This window comes from Ambystoma mexicanum, chromosome 6q (genome assembly GCF_040938575.1).
Source record: "Ambystoma mexicanum isolate Mex_15411 chromosome 6q, UKY_AmexF1_1, whole genome shotgun sequence".
NCBI lineage: Eukaryota > Metazoa > Chordata > Amphibia > Caudata > Ambystomatidae > Ambystoma > Ambystoma mexicanum.
Window position 1 is genome coordinate 603,959,462 of NC_090937.1, and position 23,100 is coordinate 603,982,561.

General features: G+C 48.8%; 1 protein-coding gene across 1 annotated transcript in view; it reads right to left on the reverse strand.

Annotated features, from left to right (window-relative positions):
- Nucleotides 1-23,100, reverse strand: part of MGARP (mitochondria localized glutamic acid rich protein) — a 353,565-nt gene that overhangs the window by 88,168 nt on the left and 242,297 nt on the right. Inside the window, exon 3 of the mRNA XM_069631085.1 lies at nt 2,525-2,627. Within this exon, the coding sequence (XP_069487186.1) occupies nt 2,553-2,627 (75 nt within the window). The 3' untranslated portion in view covers nt 2,525-2,552. The remainder of the gene's footprint in view (nt 1-2,524; nt 2,628-23,100) is intronic.

Below are 23,100 nucleotides of genomic sequence, written 5' to 3' on the forward strand. Positions count from 1 at the left end.
CCTCAGAGAGGTATTGAGGCGGCTGATGCCGTGGCAGATAGTAAAGATGTCCCTGCTTGAGCAGGCTTTGCAACTCTTCCTCGTCCACCACGAGGAAATCTTCTTTGGCCCCTTTGACCAGCCATTCCTCTTGCCCTTCCAACTGAGGAGTAGTAGCAAAAAGAGTTACCCCTCCGCAGTTGTCCACTAGGTCGAAAAGGCTGAGGTTGCCTAATAGCGGCTCCTAAGGATTTGGCTGCCGCCTTTGAGGTCTGCAACTTCTTAAGACTCTTGTCAGCCTTGTTGCCAAAAAGGTGAGACCCCTCAAAGGACATGTTGAGAAGTCTGGATTGCACATCTGGTGCAAAACCCGACTTCCGCAACCACGCAAACCTGCGCATAACGGTGCTAGTAGCCATGCCTCTGCTGATGCCGTCAGCATAATCCAGTCCTGACTGAAGAGACTCACACATGGCTTCTTTGCCGTCTCTAACAATGGCTAAGAACCTGTCTCTTTCATCCCATTCGGGAATATTCTTTGCCGCCATGGAAATGCAGTCCCATAGAGTGAACATAAATTTTGCACATGTGGAGTTGGCCGATTTCAGTGCCATACTCCCCGCAGAAAATACCTTCCTTGCCCATCCATCTCCTCTTTTGTCATCCCTATCTGGAGGGATGGTAGGGGAAGCCGCTTGCTTAGATGTTGCAGTAGCTGCCTGCACCACAAGACTCTCGGGAGTGGGGGTTTTCAACAGGTAGTCGGGATTACTACTGAAGTGCGGTACTTCTTGGTCAAGTTTTTATTTACAGCCGGTTGGTTTCCGGTGTCTCCCAATCCATCGCCACCCTTATCTCCAAGACAATATGAAATGGGAATATAGGATCTGACTGAGGATCCTTATCTAGGATGTCTGTTAGATCATCCTGTTCGAATGGCAATGGAGGCCTGCTCCACCCCCTGTAGTCCACAACCTTGGACAGGAGTTGTCTGTAGGACGCATCAGCATACTCCCCAGCCTCTGGTCTCCCAAACTCCAACTCAGGTGAGGTGTCCACCCCACTTGCCGCCTGAAGGTTGTCATAAAGGTCTCAACCTTGACTTCTGCAATAAAACTCTGGTACATTTGGCGTATCAAATTGGAGGCCAAATAGAGCCTCTTCATCTGAGGGTTCATTCTCCACATATAGCGAAGTAAGTGACTTGAAATAGTCTTTCCTAGGTAGCGGTACACAGGTCTTCTCGGGTATGAGAGGTTTTGTAAATAATGGATTTGATGCTGGGGGAGTGGTCGAAACTTTCTTTATTGGCGCCATGGGCTTAATGGGGCGCTCAGTGTTGATGGTGCAGCTAGCAATGATGGCGCAGCTGGCGTTTATGCCTTCGGCATTGAAGTCGACGGTTTGGACGGCGTCGAAGGTGCCGATGGCATAGACGACCTAGACTTATGTTTCCGACTCGATTGATCCTTCGATGTTACTTCCTCTGATCAAGGTCTTCATGGCTCCTGATGTGGTTTGGTTCTTTGTCCCAGGTTCGAGGGCATGCAGGATTTAGGTCAAGCCCTTTCTTTCCCGGTTTCTTTCAAAGGCGCAGTAGGAGCATGGCTTCTGTTTTTCAAATATTTTGAGCATCTCTGCTCTGAAGGCCTCCCACTCGGCCGGAGTGGATTTTTTAGTTGGGCAAGAAACTCTCTCAGGGGAAGCGTCTGACAATGAAGTTGAGGTCGGCGACCTACGGGGTCTTCTCTTATTCAAGGACGATGAAGAGTGGTGAGAGCCACTCCTCGATCTCGACCGCTTAACCTTCTTCCTCCGAGGAGAGTTGCCTCTCGACTTGTCGGTCGAAGGTATTTTGGTCAGGGTTGGAGATTTGGGGACTCAGCCTACCTTCAATTTCCCCTTTCGTTCCTTCAAGGCCTTTCCTGTCATCGAGGAGCAGTCCGAGGTGCTATGGTCTACAAACTTGACACTTTTTAACCCGGTCTTCGTGGTTGTCAGTGTCGACAAAGAAGACATTTTCTTGGATCTCTTTTGAAATAACGAAGGAGTCTTCACTGGAAGTGAAGAAGTGTGCTGTATTTGTCAAAGCTAACGCATTCGCGGAAAAATGGAACTGAAGCCAACGGGCGCTGCACGTACCATATATACCTTCAATGACATCATGCTCGAGACGGAGGCCCTCGAGGCACATCGAGTCGACACCATCGAAGCACAGTGCCCATGCCGAAATAAAATATTCAGAAGCAGCTGATGCTGGATAACGAATATCAAAGATCAATGATGAGGAATACATGGGAGGACACAATCTACTCGAAGTCAGGTTTCTGCAGGCCCAAAGAAGGGGGGCTGGGCCAGGTCTAATGGAGGGGGAGGAGGGAGTCGGTGCCCTGTATATCACCTCCTGGTGTTATAGCACTCACTGGGTAGCTTCTTCTGGGCCATAGACTTCAAATACAACATATATAAAGAATAGTAGGAACCAATATGAAGTCTATATTAACTATTTCCAGGAATGGAAAACACATCAAAATGTATAACTTACACTTGGGAGGCCATGGTCTTGGGCCCCACTATTTTGGTCTGCTTTCAAGATCAGCAGCACGTTCGTGAAATCGAGCCCGGTCGGTAGAAAGTGTTCTGTAAACCTAAGGAAAAAGAAACATTGAACATATAAGTATATATTATAACAGAATCCATATATAGGAATTACAAAATGGATGCTTTGATGGCCATGAAAGAAAGAGTTAAAATTAAAGTTTACTTTTTTACTTTTTTTTAAAAAAAAATTGCAAAGAATGATTAACAAATAAAATAAGCAGATGAAATACTTGCTATTGCATAAACGTGTTCACTAAGAGAAAGACAAAACCATAGTACCCGTCTGGCATATGTAACAATCTTTTTCCAACAGCAAGATCGGTTGTCTCAGCGAGTGCCCTCTGGTTGATTTATTACGGTCACTCCCCTTCCCCATCATGGTCAATATGAAACTAACTGCACATCTTCATGTAGCGCTAAATGGAAACCATGTTGCCTATGTGAAAGGTTTTAGCTGATCGTAGTGGACATGTGTCTTTAACAAGTCTATACGATTCTATGACCTTTATGCATATGGGAATGGATTGTAAAGGGTAGGATACTGGCCTCTGAATGAGGAGCAATTAGCGAGTGGGGATTGAATTCAACACCCAGCTATGCCTTTTTGAATTGGCTGTGTGTTTAACTTTTATTTTCGTACTTAATTTGTAAGCTGGTTAACAAAAACATTGTAAGCAATATGGGCTTGGCCTATGCTGGAGCAGCAATTATACTCATGACAAGGTGGGGCCAGAGCTGGTGTCCCTGTATCAACCCAACATTATTTTACAGCCAATGTACATTCAACACATCACGCACAGCTGTGTGAGATGCACTTTATCCTTTCACTATTAGGTGGCTCCTTTCAACCTCAGTTAGGTGGTGGAAAGTACTCCAGAGAGCTATTTGCATGCTGTACCTCAGATGCTAGGAGACCCCAATCCAAGAAGCCTAATGCCTGCTGAGGGCTACATCTCAGATGCCGGTAGAGATCTGACTTGGAGAAAGATCTTAAAGCTCCCTGAAGACTGAATCTCTGATGCAGTAGAAGACCAGACCCTGAGAAAGTCCAACAGAGCTGGTGGAGACTTTCAAGGGGACCCAGGACTTTGAACAGTGGATGGTTGGTGACTATCACAGCGCGACAGAAATCCGAAATAAATAAGGGGATGTGTGGGGAAAGGAAGAAATACTTGCTGGTAGGAGTTTTTCAAAAGGAAGTGCTACTGATTCAGGAGGGAAAACTGGTTGGAGAGTGAAAATATGAGACTGGGAAATATCCTAAGGCAAGGGGGAGAATTATTCGCTTGTAGAAGTAAAAAAGTGACGTGGACACAGTATCCTCCAAGATAGTATATGAAAATAGGGACTCCGGGGCTTTTCCATAGCTGACACAAACGTGACACTTGCATGATAGTAGCCATGTTAGCATTTGTTATTCATTCCCCCTCCTATCCTATCCCAGTTTAAGCAAGACAGTGCATCAGTATAGGCAATGCTTAAATGAAAACTGAGCAAAATGGCATTTCACAAGGTTTAGAAAGGGGAAGAAAAGGGATTTATAAGAAGTAGGTGCACCAACACAGTTCTAAGTGAGAATCTAAAGAAGGCAGATCTAACAAATGTAGCCAGAGTCAGTAGGCCTATGCCAGAGTCAGTGGTACAGGGCAAGGGCCCAGGTGCAAAATGTTCTTGTAGCTGCAGTCAAGTCTTTGATTAACGATTTTGAAAAGGTGGATGCAGAAGTTGAAAAGACAATGTTAAGAGAGAGGGGCGGCCAACCCAACAGGTAGGTAAAGGATTTAAAACACCTTTAGTGCTACCGCGAAGAAAGGGCGGCCTGGCGGAACAATGTACCTTTAAATGAAGAAGTGGCTCCTGCGGTGGTGGTTGTTCCTGGTAGTTCCTGCAGTTCGGGTGATCCAGCAGAGGAAGAGAGGCTCCCGTCGTGGAGGAAGGTTCGAGTTACTGCACTACCCAGGGATGAAACCAGCCGCGGTGCTGCCCAACGCATAAAAGGTATGCTCCTTTAAATCGCGGTCCGGGTGGACTGGTGCCTGGCTATCCGGCCTCCGAGTACATGGTACGGGAGATTTGACCAAGGCAAGTCCGGGAAGGCGATTGGCAAACTGGTTGGCACCACCAGCTCAAGGCAAGAAGGCTCTTGCAGATGAAGATCTTCTCTCGTCATGTGGAGAAAAGTGGTGAGACGCTGCAGCAGGGCTTCACCGGTGGTTCAGTCGTATGCAGAGGTCTTTGGCTTCTCTCCTCTTCGGCTTCTTAGTTCCAGTGGCGACGTCTTGCTCTTCCAGTCCTCAGGACCCTGCTTTTATGCAAAAAGATCCCCATTCATACAGCCTAGCTGTCACTCACACAGTGGAGTGGTCATCTTGGCGGGAGACCCTCCAGCCTATCAGGATAGAGTGCGACATGGGTTGCTAATGCAACCCTGCCCAGGGGTCCTACTCCCCCTCCCACACAATGGACCCACCCCAGACTCAGTGGTGCCGAAAGGAGGGCTTCTTGGCAGAAGCCCGCCAAAAGGACGAACAAAGGATCCCCGACCTGGGTTAGGAGTTTAGAGAAAGACACGAGAAAGAAGTTATATTAAAGTTCTGGCAAATAAAACCTACCAGAGTAAAGTTAATATTAAAATGCACCGGAGGTATGTTAGAGGCTGTCAGAAAATGTGGTAGTCTCGAACAATGGGAAAATCCCATAGGGAAATATTTGCGGTCGAATGGTAGTAACCACTGCCACCAGCCAGAAACTTTTGAGAGAGGGACTGTACGATACCCTCTCGAAAATGAACATAAGGGAATAACGATTAACCCTTTCCAGTACCTCCATAGTAAGATGGTTTGTACTGGTTTAGTTCATAAAATTTGACTAGTAAAGTCAATGGGGACTTCACATGCCCTGGGAGACAGTAGTCAGTCCCAGGGTATGGAGTCTATGTTTGGGGGTCGCTACGACACCCCTGTGTCACTGCACTGAGGGTGCTGTGTAACACATGTAAATAAAGATGGTTCCTATGGGGTTGAGAAAATCCCATAGAAATCAAACACAAAAAATAGCCTAGAACGCACATAGCAAAAATGCCTAAGAGTGGGAAAAAAGAAACAGACCCTTCAAATCCAGCAAAGCTGATGGGGGACTCTATGGGTAAGGGAAATTAGCCATAGAATGAGAATTCTCCCTAACACATCCCACTTTATATTGCTCTTTGTAATGCACAATTTGTCTGTAACAAGACTTCCTTTCCCTCAGACTTCCTTCTTTACCATTGTCCCTCTCTTGACCTCACTACCCTTACAGTAACCTGGATTTCTCCCTCAGACTCTGCAACCTTTGTTGCCCTTCATGATCCAGCCTACACCTTCAACCACTCTCCGCCGGCCCAAATGGTTGGGGTGGTCATGTAGGACTGTTTGCATCCAAACTTCCTACCTCTTCTACTGTTCATTCTCCAGCTAGTTGTCCCTCTTTTGAATGCACTATTTCCACAATCACTGCTCCCTGTGGATTTCATATTATCTCTATCAGCCACCTAGCCAGTCTGGTCAATTTACTGACCTCTCCCACCTAATTGACTCCCTTCCTCCACATTGCCACCTCATTGTCACTGGTGACTCACTCTCCACTGACTTCAGCCCTCTTCTCCTTAACCATTCGCTATCTTATGTCCACTCTGCCCCCCATTCAAATGGTAACTCCCTTGACATGCTCATCTCTGCCTCCAATATCTGCACCGCTCTTCTCCCTCTGATCATTCCATCGTCTTTGCCTCAATTTCCACTCCTACTTCCAACCCATTCCCCATCTACCACTTCCATTACCAAGCAGAAATGTCCCTCCTCCAAATTCCCCCCCCCCATCTACCTCTGGCCTACACCACTCTCATCCAATGTAAAATTCACTATTCCATCCACTGATAAAGCGTTCACTAACTTTAGTGCTGCCTTGAACGCTCCCTTCTCCTCTCACTTCCTTCTTAGTACATTCACTCCTAAACCCTCCCCTCCCCAAGCCTTGAATTAGAATTACATCTACCATCCGCACCCAGAAAACAAGGAGGAAAAACCTTTGCACTTGTCAAAGATCTAGACATTCCTTGAAGCTCCCTACCTGACTGCTCTTCAAAACTACTCTAGTCTCAACTCTGCCAAACGGGACTTGTATCTCATTTCATCTCAATCCTCTAAACCTAGGCACCGCCAAAAGTCTCTCAACCCAATTCTCACCTAAACCCTCATACTTCCAAGTGTATGGAACAGCCTTACCTCCCCTCTTACCCCCTTATAGTTGGTGTCCCCAAGGTTTAGTCCTGGGTCCACTTCTATTCACTTTATATCTCTGCTCTTGGCACAGTATTTTATTTAATAATTGTATTTTTTTATTTTCAAATGTATAGCATCGCACAAAGCCCTCTGGCATCTAGGCGCTAATTACAATAAGAAAGCGGTTGCAGGTTACAGTTATAAGGTAATTGTAGAGATACATAGGTGGTTAACGCAATTATGATGAAGTGCATGATATGATATAAGTTAGCAGGTGATTCAATAGAAGTTAGAAGCTTTAAAGAAACATACTCCGCTCGCTGGGTTCAAATAGGCAAGGCAGAAACACATCAGGCAAGAGGGGGAGCGGTTAGAGTTTGCAAGTAACGTGGTGGTGTTGGAGGTACATCGATGGTTAAAGCAGTTATAGTGAGATGCAAAATTCCACATAGGTTAGCAGGTGATTTGGCATAAGTTGGAGGCTTTAAAGTTAAAAGAACATTAAGAAAGTGCTCCGCTCGCTTGGTTGAAATAGGCAAAGTGTGCGTGCGGAAACATATCAGGCAGGATGTGGAGCAGTAATACAACAGATATGCCAAGCGCACACTGGGAAAGCCTCACCCCATGTTGTAGGGGGCTACATCAAGCTGTAGACAAACACCTGGACCTCATGTGTAGCTTTCTGAATCTATTCGACAACGCTGTGCAAAGGCGTTGTCGAATAGATTCAAAAAGCTACACATTTCGGGGTCCATGACGGTAACCGGGTCTGCCGATGCAGACCACTAGCAGGTACTCAAGGACATTAGGAGCTTTGGGCAGTCCCTGGATGGGCAGTAGGGGTGCAAGGTGAGTACAGGCATTATAGCTGGAAGGTTTGGGTGGACATTTGTGAGCGGTATGAGGTGAAGTAACAATGGAACCAGGAGATGGTGCATATCTAGGTGTTTGGAGGTCTGCCAGGCCGTTTACCAGGCAGACAGGGTCCGACCATATTCGTCGGCCTGTTTGCTCAGTTGAGGTCCAGGTGTTTGTCTACAGCTTGACCAATCCAGTGAGTAGGGAGGAGGGACGACTCCTCTCCCAGCACAGACGTCATGAAATAGGGGGATGGTGGCAGCCATCTTCGAAGGATCTCCTCCTATAGCTTCTACCATCAACTCTTTGCTGATGACTCAGATCAAATACTGGATGGCATCTCATTCGGTCGTGCTCAACTCCACCAAGACTGGGAGTGCTCTACTTCCTATCCAAAAAGGCTATCTCTTCCTCTCCCCCCTCTTCTATTCTTCTCTCCTGCCAACCTTCTCTACTTGCAACCTTAGTGTCGTCTTTGACCCAACTCACAACTTCTCGCTCTTAATCTCCAAATCTTTCACTGCAGCCAGACTTAAACCTCCTCAGCATCAAAAAATAAGACATCATCTGCCCTTCAACACTGCTAAAAACCCAATCTCCTCTTTAGTACTCTTGCCATCAAACTACTGCCAGTCTACTCAATGGCCTTCCCAAATATGCTTTTTCACCTCTGCCCGCACACTCTTCAACCGTCAAACTTTCTCACTTCATCTGCACCACCCCAGCCCGTCGCCAGTTAGGCTGGTTATCTATGAACCAAATTATAAACACATTCTCATCATCTTCAAAACTAACAGAATTCCTTGCACCTTAGCCATCGGCCTCTCACTCCCTACTCCCCCCCTCACTCCCTACGATCATCAAGCTCACCCCCTTGCCACCTCACGTGCCCCTTGTGCTGCCTCTTGCTTCCTCTTTCCTCCCACGCTCTCTCTCCAGACTTCTCGCTTTCTTTTTAAATCTAACCTCCTAGCGCCACTTACAGTATTTTCCACCACCACATATCCCCTGTTCTCTCCCCCTAACTCCCTAAAACAACCCCACAGTAGTTATGTCGGACCCCTTCACCCTAAAACATAACACTTCCTCCACTATCCCGTACCTATATCATACTCTACTGTCCTTGTACCAGGTGCATGTTTCTACCTCCGCTACATTGTCTAGTCTTATTCCCACAACCTCACCCGTTGTTAAGGACACTGGGCCTCTGCTCTGTAAATCAATGTTAAAACGTTTTGTAAGCAGTCAGTTTCATTAAATAAAAAGTCAGAAGGGGTGTGGCTAGGCAGTGGACAGATTCAGTCACCTCTGCCGTGAACTACTGGCACCTGGTGGCTTTCTCCCTCCCCATTAATAAGCATATTTACCCTGGTTTTCACATGGAAGCCTCGTGGGAAATCACGCACCCACAGCGGCTTGTCAACACGCGGAGGCCCGCAAGATGGCAGCACTTCCTCTTTAGGACCAGACGAGGCAAGGGCCAATGCTGGGCTTCACCTCCCACGTCGCGAGTTAGGTACTACCAGGAGTCAGGTACTACTGACCCCTGCTCCTTGTGGCAATTTCTGATACAAGCGGGCCACAATCTGAGAGCCAATGCTGGCTGCCGGGGAACAGGAGCACCAGCCCCCACTCGGTGCTGTCCTGGTCTCTGACGTGGCTTCACTGTGTGGAGCTCCCAGGAATATGGCTTACGCTAAAACAGGGGCATGAAGAGCTGGCGACACCAGCCCACCAGCGGATGCAAGGTGGCTCTACCCATGGGGTCACTGGAGGCCCCTCAGTTCAAACACAAGTGGTGGCAGAGGGGTGCAGAACCTGGCAAATGCTTAGGGGTGACAGATCACAGGGCAGACACCCTTCCCCCTCAGGTGGCTGCTCCTGCTGGCACTTGCTCTGCCTTGTGAGAAGTAACAGCACTACACTCTACCAGGAGAAACTTCTTGATGAGTGGGATATTGCCTTTTCGGGAGGCACCAATGTGGTTGTAGGTCCCAGGCGTCCCTGAGGAGGCCTCCATACAGGGAGTGTCGGCAGAGAAGGCTGTGCCACGGAGTTGGCAGATGTGCCTGGAACCGGTGTCTGAGGAATGTGAGTGAGGTGCCCCTCTCATGCTAGCTACTGGCGGAGGGCAGGGGTTTGCGGCGAATCCATCTAACTAGTTGTGCCATACCTGCCTGCGCCACTACACAAGCTTGGATAAGAGTTGCTCTACCGCCCAAGACTTGGTCTGGCTATATAGGCCCTGGACTTAAACAACCTAAGTGGCCAGCGCTTTACCCTCTGAACAAACTGCAGTCTCTGGTTCTCGAAGCAGCCTGGGAATCCTACTAGTGGGGACAGCCATGACTAAAAGTGCATACACAAGGCCCCCTTTGATGGTGACATAAAAGCCCTTGTCCAGAACCTGCAAAAAACAGAGAAGCTACAGCAGGTGGTGGCCCAGGTCCATGTACAGGGAGGAGCTCAGGAGAGACTCAACGTAATGGTTCTCTTACAAGATCAATTCCGACATACACAGGGGTAAAGCAGGGTTGTTGCATGGCATCTACCCTATTTAATCTTCATCTTAGCGATGTCGATGAAATATGGAAGAATGATAAAATAACTCCAGTGAGATTGGGCAGGCTAAGACTGCATTGGTTGGCATTCGCTGATGACCTAATTTTCTTTGACATGACTGTTATGAGGTTACAATCAAAACTAAATGTATTTATGCAGTACGCCATAGCAAACAAGCTTCAGGCTTGCCCTTAAATCGAAAATAGTCTTTTCAGGATCCCATAAATTAAAAAGAATGGTTTGGACTATGGGTCGGTCCCATATCGGTCAGAGAAGATAGAATGAGTTATGAAAATACGATATCCGGGGTATAACCTGTGCAACTCCTCATCTATTTGTATGTGGAAGGAGTGTTTAATAGTTAAACTGCAACCTCTTGTCACAAATTAAATGTCTTTTTGCCAGGGTTTGCACATTTTCACTGTTGCCAATTCTAAACTACTATACGCTGAAGAGATGTGTCTGTTAGATTTAGGTGAATTTTTGAACTGCGTACAAGGACGTATATGGAAAAGGGTTTTTGGTTTTTCCAATTCCCTGCCAAATGCAATTATGGAGGCATGAGCTGGGTTTAGTCTCTTTATCAAAAATACACTATTGGAGGCAACTATCAAACTACTCGAAATGTTTAGATCCACCCTCAAATTCACTGTATGAGGATCTGGGTTCAACGTTGAAGGAATCTGCCTCCAAATCTGTGAATCTGTATGGGCATAGAATGCATTCTCTCCTCTGTACTATTGACTCAGTGAGGAGGAGTCGATTCACTGCCCAGGGAGTTTTAAAAAGAAACTTTATAGCTGATTAGATGAACCCTATTGAATCTATGTAAATCTATAGCTTTCACAAAGAGTATACTTGTTTTCCTAGGAAGAAGGACCAGCTATGCGCATGTATTAAGCAATTTCCTTGTAATAAAGCATGTGCACTTAACATGCGCTTTCGGTTTAATCACTTATTAACCAGGGAACGTACCAGGCACTGGATTGCTTTTAAGTCATCAGATCAAAATACGTGCTGTCGCTTTTGTAACATCTCTCCAGAAGTAGAAACGTTAAAACATTAGATCGTAAAATGTCCCCACTTTGGTCCTCTGATATGAAAAAATATTTGGCCTTGATATGTTTGTGGAAACTGAATTCTCCATAAACCTTTTCCGGTCAAGGCATATGTGGGGTGAAAATGCTGCTCTTACAAAAGCCTTGACTCGATTTTTAGCGGTTATGAATTCACAATTGTAGGGCTATGCATTTTAAAATACATATATAGGGTGCACCAAGTTTTGTATTTTGTTTTTATAGGATGTTTTATTAGGAAATTTTAAAACTTTTTAAAAATCTAATGAATTTAAACAAAATCCTGTATGTGGTGAATTTAATGTATGAGGTGTAACAAAATGGAGGAAAAAGATTTTTGTAAATGTTTGATTAAACCAAATACAAATCGAAGAATGTTTTAAAAATGGTGTTGACAGCTGATCTTCATACACCAAGTGTAGAGCTCAAAGCAGACATTCAGAAGGGTAATGCAGCGTTATTGCGCAGCATCCCAGAATTGGATCGCAATCTCCAGAGGCGCCTGCAAGAGCTGGAGGGCAAGCACATGAGCGGGTGAACAAGCACATGAGCGGGTGATATTAGAAGCAAGAGTTGCAGAGCTGGAAACCATGGTGCAGCAGATGATTGAGAGGCAGGAGGATGCCAAAAATAGATCCCAACGTAACATCCAGGTATGAGGTATCCCCAAACTCTGTGGCAAACTTGAAGCTTTTGTCCAGCATCTCTTCCGCTCCAGCCTGGGGAGACACTTGTGTGGGTGAGATTCATTTGGATCGCACTCGAAATTCACACAACATTTCAAAAATCTCGACAGTTGCTCCCTGACATGCTGACTAGGGTGCACTTTTGTACCAAGGAGACGCTGATGCAAGTGGCACAGGAATCGCCAAGAACAACATTCTGGGGAGCCCAGCGTTCCTTTTTCCATGATCTCTCGGCCCGACACTATGCAGACTCAATAGCTTACAATTTGTGACCACCTGGCTCCGGGAGAAGAATATACGTTACCAAAGGTGATTCCCATTCAAACTTCACTTCGAACTAGATGGCAAGGCGAGAGAGTGATTTCCCAGATGGACGAGGACAAAGACCTGGGGGCTGGAGAGGATTCAGAGCTTGACTGCCCAGGTTCGGAGGCTGAGGGGAAGGAGGTGGAGGGGTGCTCCTCGCCAGACAGAGAGGAGGCGACGACCCAAGAAAGAACCTTGACTTGTAACTTTACGCCCCTGTGCCGTTTCTCTCCAAGGCCAGAATGTACAGGTTTATTTTGGAGGGGGCTGACGCCTCAAAGCCTCTGCTGGCCATTTTGTAAGCTAGAGCGACCTGCTCATCCTCTTGATGAGGGGCTGCCACGTCACTTCATGGTTGAAGCTGGAAGAGCACACACCCCATGTGGGGGAGGGGGTTTGTATGCCACGGTACCGAGAGATGCGCCAGAGTAGGTGAATAATTTGTATTAGGTGGAAGGATGGGATGGGGAAGTAAGTTACTGGTTGGTTAGTTTGTTGATGTTCAACAGGAGAAGGATAGTAATGTTTTTTTTTTAACAATATTTATTATTTTGAACACACCAAACTTAACCAACATGTAGGACGCTTCCATATGTTTGCTTCACATCATTACTTTTACATGTTACACTTCACAGTCCTCCCCTCTCCCATCCCCTTAACTCGAGCCCCTACTTTAATACCTCCGAATTCATTGCATGGGCTTTATCTCCCACTTCATTCCCCAACATGTCGTCTTCTCTGAGTTCGGCATGGGAAAGTCCCGACATCGTGGCCACCATTTGTCTCCATGCTATCAGGGGTCCCACTTCCTCCTCCCCTCCACTACTGGCTGCTTCGTACCATGCTTCTGTCTCAGCCTCTGGCCATTTCAGGAGGTCAGTCCACCACACCTCTAGTCTAGGTCTCTGGGCTGCTTTCCAGCCCATAGCGATTCTCCATTTGGCCAAAATATAGGCTAGCTCTTTCAATTTACTAATGTGCTTTAGGTTGCGTGGTCTAGCAAAACCCCCAACACGCATGCCCATACTGAATCAACCTCCAACTTAATCCCCTTTCGGGATAGACGTTGTTTAACCTCCGCCCAGAATTCCCAACCTCCGGGCACGCCCAAAGATAGCTATGCTTTGTTATTTGTTCTTGCCACCCCTGAATGGGAGTACACTAATGGATGTTCAGTGACCCTACTTTGAGCACGTTGAAATGCATTACCCTGAATGTGCAAGGTTTGAACTCCTCATTTACGTGGACATCCATTGAGCGACGCCTCCGTGAACTAGATGCTGCAGTGGTATTTTCGAAGGAGACACCTACTTCAGATGGACAGGAGGCGACTAGTGAGCAGACACTACAATATGAAATATTTTTCACGTGGGGCTTCTAAGACCAGAGTGGTAGCAACCCTGGTGAGCGCTAAAGTTCAATTCTCCAAGATGGAAATACTGAGGGCAGTTTGTTAGTGAAAGCTCTGCTGTGCGGGCACCTGTTTGTTGTTGTCTGTATATGTGCCCAATAATTTGCAAGATAGTTTTTTTTTTTAATTCGTGTACTCCCTGCGTGAAGGGGAAGTGGTGGTGAGTGAGGACTTTAATTGCTGGCTAGGTGAACAGCTGGACAAAACATCTGGCCCCATGAGTGCTGACAACTGTAATTTTCATGCCGTAGCGAGGACATTGAGGAAGTGCTCCTTGACTGAACTTTTTCCATCAAGCGGAGCGAGATTATACGTTTTATTCTCATGCTCACCCATCAGGCTAAATATGGTCCTGGCCTCTGCAAGCCTGGTTCCATGCGTAGTTAGCGTAGAGATTGGGACTAAATATCTATCAGATCATGCTCCGGTAGCAGTGGTCATTCTGGGCCCTCCCCAACAGCCCTCTGTGCAGGCTTTGTGGTGATTTAATGACATGCTTCTGAAGGATGTGGTCACTAGGGGGAGATACAGACCACTGTCCAAATACTTCGAAGAAAATGATCTGGATGAAGTAAAGTTGTATCTCATTAGTAGGACGTCGGCATATGTTCTCGCGCGACAGCAAAAGTGGAGCGGTTAGAGGTGGTGGTTAAGACCCAAGAGGTTCAAACAAAGCCCTCACGGTGCTGAAGAGTGGCCTGCAATCAGTCAGAAGCAATTTGTGCCGAACGGTCGGCGCACTCACTGCTTCGTATCAAACAGTACTATTACCGGAGGGGCAACAACGCTAACACATTTCTGGCTGCACAGCTTAGAAGCCAAACAGCACGCAATTTCATCCCCTGCCTGTGCGGTGAGGGAAGGGATCAGTATGCAGAGGGTCATAAACTACTCTTATTAGAGAACTACTACCACGCTCTTCACACTGGAGGTCCTGCATTTAAGTGAGGCAGAGGATAGGTTTTCGCCTAGGTCTCAGTTGCCACAGGTGGAAGGCTGAACAAGGCACCGGGACCTGATTGCTTTACCAACTCATTCTACAAAGCCTTCATGACAACCTTGGCTCCCCACATGACCATGCTTTTCAATTCTTTTGTTGTATCAGGGAAGGTAACTGCTTCCACGGCTGAGTCTTTGACAACTGTGGTACTGAAACCTTATAAAGAACCTACGAATCTAGCCTCTTACCATCCTATTGCTCTACTCAACAGGGATACACAGAGATCTATGCCAAGATTTTGGTGGTCTGATTAATGCGTACTCTATCATATTCGATTTGTCCTGATTAGTCAGACTTCTACAGGAGTTGCAACACTAGTGATAATATCCGGAGGCTAGTGAATGTGACAGACTGGGCACATAGGACGAGGCAACACATTGGCATAGTGGCTTTGGATGCCCACAAAGCCTTCAACTTCATAGTTTGGGCATTTATTAGCTGGGTCCTTGTTGCTTTTGGTTATGGGGCCGGGCTCACAAGATTTATGCAAGCAGGCTTCCATAATCCCAATACCAGAATAAAAGTTAATCAACAACTCTCATCCTTGATAGCTATTCATAGAGTTACCAGGTTACTCACCATAGTGACCACCTTACTCATAGTCCATAGTCCCCTTTCCTCCATACTTGTGGGACATCTCTCCGTCCTGTGGGACAGGACCGGAGCACTTTGTAAAAAGCATCCAAATTTTTTTCAAAAATGTGCCCCTCTTCTCTTTCCTGCGCGGGGCCCGGCACGCGGCCGTAACCCTGCCCACCTTGGCTCCGCCCCGCGCATCGCCCATCAGTCCTTTTCTATCGCCGGGTCACAGACCCATTAGCAATAACAGAGGAACCTTATTAGATGGGACGGCGGGTGGGCGTATGGAGGAAAGGGGACTATGGACTAGGAGTAAGGTGGTCACTACGGTGAGTACCCTGGTAATACTCCTACGTCCCGTCCCCTTTCCTCCATACTTATGGGAGATTCCCAAGCACTCCTTACAGGAACTACGGGTGGATGGAAATACCTCTTACTGAAACAGGTTCCTCAGCATAGTCTGACCGAACCGAGTATCCGCTCTAGAGCTCATGTCGAGACAGTAATGCTTACAGAAAGCTGATGGGGAGGCCCAGTAGCTGCCCTAGCGATGGACTCCAAGGGAACATATTTCTGAAAAGCAACCGCGGCTGCCTTGCCCTGCACCAGGTGCGCATGGATACATTTAGGAGGTTTCAGCCTTTGGACGGTGAAAGACTGATGCAGGCGGCAATCCACCTGGAAATAGTTGCCTTAGACGCCGGCTTGCCCTGAGGGTTAGCGAAGGTCACAAAAAGTTGAGAAGAACTCCTAAACTCGGAAGTCCTGTCCAGGTAGAACTTAAGAGCTCTTCGGGCATCAAGACAGTGAAGAACTCTTTCAGCCTCTGAGGCAGGGTTCGGAAAAAAGACCGGAAGGGAGATCGACTGATTCAGATGGAATTCGGTCACTACCTTCGGTAGGAAAGCCGGGTTTGTCCGAAGGACTAACTTGTCCTTGTGAAAGACCAAGAAAGGATGCTCCACCGACAATGCCTGGAGCTCACTCACACTTCAGCGAGGAGAAACGGCGACCAGAAAGGACACTTTCCAAGACAAGTGCTTGAGGTCTACCGTAGCCATTGGTTCAAAGGGTTTATGGCACAGCGTCGTCAGGACTACATTTAGGTCCCATGGTAGGTGCGGATTACGCACCAGAGGGTAGAGGCGTGTCAAGCCAGCAAAATGCCTCTTCACCACTGGGTTAGTTACAGAATAAGAACACAGGTCTGTAGAAAGCTAAGCGGAAACCGCTGAGTGATAAGTCCTGCATGACAGAACATGAACCCCTGACTCTGCTAGGGAGGACACGAAGGACAGCACCGTGTCAATCGTGGCCACCCTCGGATCCAACTTCTTCTCCAAACACCAATGACAGAACCTGAGCCATTTACTCCTGTATTGAGATCTGGTGGAGGATTTCCTGGCTGCCTGGATAATGCGCATGTTATCCGCAGACAAACTCAGATGCTCTAAAGACTTGAATTCAGGCACCATGCCGCCAAGCAGAGCGATTGTGGGGAGGGGTGCTACATCTGTTGTTCCCCTTGGTGAAGAAGATCGGGAGATACTGGTAACCTGATCGGCGGATACGCCAACAGGTGTTGAAGTTCTGAGAACCAAAACCTGGCTGGCCACCACAGAGCTATCAGCAGAAGGGAACAGTTCACAGAGTTCTTCAACTTCCAAATTGCTCGATGAACTAGAGGCAGAGGCGGGAAGGCGTAAGTGCTCATGTTGTGCCATGGAATCTCAAGATCATCCCCAGAGAGGAGGCTCCCAGCCCCCCTCTGGAGGCATACTGAGGAAGCTTCTTGTTTACCGCCGTAGCGAAGAGGTCCACCTGCGGTGTGCCCCAACGCGAGAAAATCCATGAAAGGACCTCCACCTTCAACTCCCACTCGTAGTTGACCACTGTCTGCCGGCTGAGGGCATCCGCTGTGACATTCAGCTGGCCCGGGATATGCACTGCAAGCAGCCAGACACCATGAAGCACGGCCCACTCCCAAATCTGGATGGACAGGTCCACGAGGGGGGACACTTCGTTCCCCCTTGTTTGTTTATGTAATACATTGATACCACATTGTCCGTTCTAATGCGGACCACCTTGTTGACAATGAGCGGTCTGAACGCCCTGAGCGCTAGGAAGATCGCCCGAAGCTCCAAATGATTTATGTGCAGGAGCTTGTCCTGAGGCGACCAGAGATCCGAGTCCTGAAGATCATCTAACGTCGCACCCCACCTGAGGAGGGAGGAGTCCATCGTGATCGTCACCGTGGGGACGGGGTCCTGAAACCCCGCACCCCCAGACAGATTGCTGAGAGATGACCACCAATCCAGGTCCACTCTCATGGAATCCGGAATCATTATACGCATGGAATCCGGATCCACTGCCTGACGCCAAGAGCTCCGAAGAGCCATCTGGGTCCGTCTCATTTTGAGACGAGCAAGAGGAAGAGCCAGTACACACGAGGCCATGAGGCCCAGAAGCCTCTGGAACCACCAGGCCGACATGCTCTCCGACTGCGCAAACATCTGACACGTGGCCAACAGATCCGCCATTCTGTCCCCGGTCAGATACACTCTGCAGACGATCGTGTTCCAACGAAAACCCAGGAAGATCAGGTCCTGTGAGACCGCCATGGAGGATTTCTGCCAGTTTACCGACAGCCCAAGATGGAACAGGAGCTGAAGGAGAGACTGGAGGTTGTCCGCTGCTGCCAACGGACAAGGGCTGCGTAAGAGCCAGTCGTCCAAATAAAGATACACATGGATACCCTGGAGACGAAGATAGGCCGCAATCACCGACATCATCTTCGTGAAGATACGCTGCGCCGAGCTGAGGCCAAAAGGAAGCACCCGAAACTGGAAGAGTGTTAGGGAGAATTCTTTGTTTAGGCTGAATTTCCTAACCTAGTGAGTCCCCCAGCAGCTTTGCTGGATTTCTGGAGTTGTTTTTCCATCCTGCCAAGAGTGAGACTCTTTTTCTTCCACTCTTGGACATGAATGTGTGTAATTCCTTTGAATGTCAATGTGTTCTATGGGGTATGGGGTCTTTTACTCCATAGGGTCTCATATGTTTTTCTATGTGTGTTACACCGCACCGTCCGTGCCGTAGCACTGGGGCGTCCTAGCAGACCTCCACCATAGACTCCATACCCGGGGACTGACTACTGTCTCCCCGGGCATGTAAAGTCACCATTGGCTTTACTAGACCTAAATTTACTAACAGAACTAGTACAAACCATCCTATTGTGGACGTACTAGTAGGGGTAATTCGATTAATCCTGGGTCTGTTATTCGAGGGGGCACTGTCCTGTCCCCCCTCGTCGAGTTTTGGCTGGTGGCAGTGGAAACTACTTGTTATATTCGACCCCGAATATAACCCTATGGGATTCTTCCCATTGTTGGAGGTTAATACTTTTCCTCGTTAATCTCTAACATACCACCGGTTTATTTATCTTAAACAAATCTATCGGTTGGTATTTTCTGCCAGAACTCGGTTATTAAAATGGCGTCTGTGTTCGTCTCTGTGACTCCTAAACCAAAGCTTGAGCCCTTTGTTCCACTTTTGGCGGGCCTCTACACAGAGGCCCTCCAAAGTGGTACCATTCTGTCTGGGTACCACAGGGGGTGTGGGAGGGGTTTTAGGCACCCTGGACTGAGTTGCCTTGCCAGCTCAAGTCGCACTCTGGTGTGATTGGCCCAAGTGGTGAGCCACCCCTCTCACCACTTAGCGTGTTTTGAGTGACAGCTAGGCTGAATGAATGGGGGTTTTCTGCATAAAAGCAGGGCTTTTGGGACTGGATCTTCAGAAGTCGCCACAGGACCTAAGAATCCGACGAGGGTAAAGCTGAGCCGACCTGCAACGACGACACCTCCGGTGGAGCCCTGCTGAACCGACTCACCACTTCCCGACAACAGAGGAGATCTCCCCGCCGGAGAGTCTCTTCCCCTGACTGGTGGGAACAACCAGTCCCCTTTGCTTTTTTCTTCGTTCCAGGACGTAGTGGTCGAATTGCCCGTGCAGAGCACCCCGGCAACCGGATAGCCACTACCACTGTACCGCGACCAAAAGGTGGTGCCTTGTGACGGAGCACTCCGCGGCTGGTCTCTTCCCTGGTGGTGCAACGATCTTCAACTTTCCTTCGACGACAAGATCATCTCTTCTCTTGGCAAAGACCCGACGTGCATCCACCACCAGGAACAACTGCCCCCGCTGGAGCGGTCTCTCCACAAACAAGGTACCGTGTCCGCCTGGCTTCCCTTGTGTCGGTTAGTGTGAGGTGTCTGAATCCTCGCCTCTCCATTGGGTCGCCTACAAGCTTTCTCATCTCTCTTCTGAACTGCTCCAATCTTTCTATAACAATTTGCGACAAAGACTCGAAGTGCATTTCCACTGTGATACTTTTTGGGACATATCGCCTTGCCTCTCTCCAAGTGGGCCTGGCCTCTGAACTTTGCGATCTACAGTAGACCATGCCTTACTTGCCTTGCATTTGTTCGTAAAAGTGTTGGTACCGAATTGATTTCATACCCTGCCTTTTCTCTCCGGTCCTAACGAATACTAGAGTGCCATCTGGGTTAAAGCATTCACCTCGGTCTGCAAATAAGTGGTGCCGTTGAACCTAGACTTGTCAAACTATTGTTAGGGGGATTGATTTTTTTATAGTAATTGTGCTTGAAGTGTTTACCGTATTAGTGCCAGTGTGTTTTCATAGATGTGTTTTTATAAATAAATAACTATATATCTTTACACCGAAGCCTTGTTCCGTGTTTGCTTGTTCTACTGTGTAAATTGCCCGATTTTGTATACTCCACATACTGCCTAACTCTGACTGCTCAGCCACAGCTACCAAGTGAATCTGTGTGGTGCAGACTGCTACCAAGTGGGTTTACTGCCAAACACCTGTAGTCCTAAATCTTTTGCAGTGGTCCCAGAGGGAACTGCACAGGTTTCCGCCTAACAAAGTGCTCCTCTCCCAAAGAGAAGCGGAGGTATCTCCTGTGTGGATTCCAAATCAGGATATGCATGTACGCACACTGAAGATCCACCACGCTGAGCCAATCGCCCATCTGCAAAGAGGAGCGAATCTGGCCGGGCGTGATCATCTTGAATTTCTCTTGGGGTAGGAAAAGATTGAACTGGGAAAGGTCTAGGATGGTGCGCAGACCAGCCTGGTTGGGTTTGGGCACCGTAAACAGCCGGGAATAGAAGCCCTCCCCTCGCTCCCCAAGGGGAAGGGGTTCCACAGATCTGAGGTCCAGAAGTTTCTGAACCTCGGCCTTGAGGGAGGGCGAGCCCAACAGCTGAAAAGGAGGGTTGAAGGGTGGGCTAGGGGGTAAAGGTAAGCGGAAGCTCGCTCGAGCGACTGACAAGACCCATCTGTCTTCTGTGATGGTCTGCCACGCCTCCCAATGAGACGCAATTGGTGCTCCCACCGGGGTCTCGTGCGAGCGCTGAAAACCCTCATTTGGCAGGTTTATCGGTGGCGGTGCCACCTGAACCTGATGAGGAGGCTGAGGAGCAGGAGAAGAACCGTGTGCGTTGTTGTCTATGGCGGTTATTCCCCGCAGGAGTATCCACTCTGTGAGATTTGCGGTCGAGGAAGCCCCTTAAACCAGAGGAGGGTCGACTTTGCGACAATGGTCTCTGGGATTTGAAAGGAGGTTTAACCAGAACCGACAATGATTTAGCCGTCTGAGTGCTATCCTTGGTTTTGGTGAGCTCTACATCAGTAGAAGAATGAAAAAGCTCCTTACCATCGAATGGAAGGTCCAACACCTTGTCTTGCACTTCCTTAGAAAATTTAGTGGCATGCAGCCACGCCTTCCGTCAGGTATCAACCCCGAGCATGAGGCCCCGAGCCAAGGTGTCTACGTGATGAGCCGCAGCCTCCAGGAGATCCTGGGCCAAGACCCTGGCATCGGAAAGGCCTCCTTTGAAGTCCTCCAGCTTCTCGACCGGGATGTGCTCCTCAAACTCCGACAGACCTTTCCACATCCGCATGTTAGCTCCCGCCAATATCAATTCGGCGTTGGCCTGACTAAACTGCAAGGCCGAGTTGGCGAAGATTTTGCCCCCGAGGGAGTCGAGGAGCTTGTCCTCCCTACCCAGAACCTGAGTAGCCGTTGTCGAAGAGGATGCTGCAGGCCTGGCCTGCAAAGTGGCCGCAGCCACCATCGTAGAGGAGGGAGGCGGACAAGACGACAGAGCCACCTCTTCCGAAGAATGCAGCCTGTACCTCGCGTCAATCTTTTTATTGACAAAAGTCCCGAGTGTGGCTTTTCCCAGACTCTTCGGACCTCGGCCAGAACGTCCTTCTGCAGGAACAGGCCGGTACGCTCCAAGGGAAACAGGGTGAACGCCCCAGAAAGCACGCCCTCCTGCGGAGCGGGTGCCTCGGGCACCGGAACATCTAAGAAACTCATGTCCAGTACCCGGTCATGAAAGGCTCTGATAGAGCGGGGAAGGTCCTCTTTGTCCAGATCGCCTTGAGGGTCAACCGACAGATCAGGATCCTGCTGAGCCGTGTCAGGCACTGCCTTGTCCACTGAGGCCAATGGAGGCAAAGGCGGGAGAGCAGGGGGGGGGGCACCACGGGCAAGGGAGACGCCGGCGGAACCACCCGAGGAACAGGTGGAGCCGGTGGACATATCTCCGTGAAAAGCCCTTTGAAATATTCTCTCATGGGTCAGTGCGCATAAGCGCTTGAAATTTACCGAAAAAGGCATCCTCAGGAGATTGTTTCGGGACCTGAGGAGGCCTCTCATGAGGTGGACAAATCCAGGCACGTAACGGGGAAGGGTGCCACACCGGGCCCTCCACCGACGTATCCACATAAATCAAAGGAGCCGCCCCGGCAGGCAACAAAACATTGTGCGGAAGAGGCATCCGGGCGTTCCAATCATAAACCGGCCGGTAAGGATGCGCACAAAGGACCTTAGGTTCACCCAAGAGACCGAGCCCTGCACCAGAAGCCGATGGCGTAGCTGTAGGGGTAGCACCTAAAATGGCCGCCGTAGTCGTGGCGGGAACGGGCGCCATTTTGTCCTCATCTGAGGGGTACTGCGGCACGTAAGGAAGTGAGGCAGGGGTCCCCGTCGATGGATCAGGGGTCTTAAACTTAGCCTTAACATAAGGAACCTCGTCCGAGCCTGTACTATGAGGCCTGGAATGTTTTTGTGACAAACCAACCGCCAACTGAGCCTTCAAAGGAAGGACCTCGGCACTGCCGGTAAAAGAAGAACTTTGCTTCTTTGCCCCCTCAACAGATCTGGTGTCACCACAAGAGCGGGAACGGTGCGCTTTCACCGACAAAGCCTTGACCGGCCTCTCTAAACTGTTGGTAGCTTTAGCCTCTGTACGAGGGACCTCGGACTCAGGTCCGGTAACAGCCTTTTCTATGTGGGCCTCCAACATCCGTTCGGTAACTACAAGCCCAGCCAAGGCCCCGGGGCGCACCCCGGTTTTGTTTTTGAGGGAAGCCGACAGAGGCCTCAGAGCGAACTCCGGTACCCCCACGATTCAGTAGAACTGGGTCTACAAACTGCACCCACAGGAGGCGCCTCAGAGCATACTCTGGTGTTCACAGGCCCCTTATGGAGACCCTCGGAGAAAACTCTGGTAGAATTATTAGGCCCAACGGGCACCGCAGGGCGAACCCCGGTATCAGAGCGATCAACGCCCCTCCCGGACCGAGAGGAACCCGGGAAGGTATCCCCCGGTCGGGGTGCCCTGAAAAGTAAAGCACTTACCGGGCGTTTTTTCTTCTCGTCGATGAACGCCTGAAAATGCGAAGGAG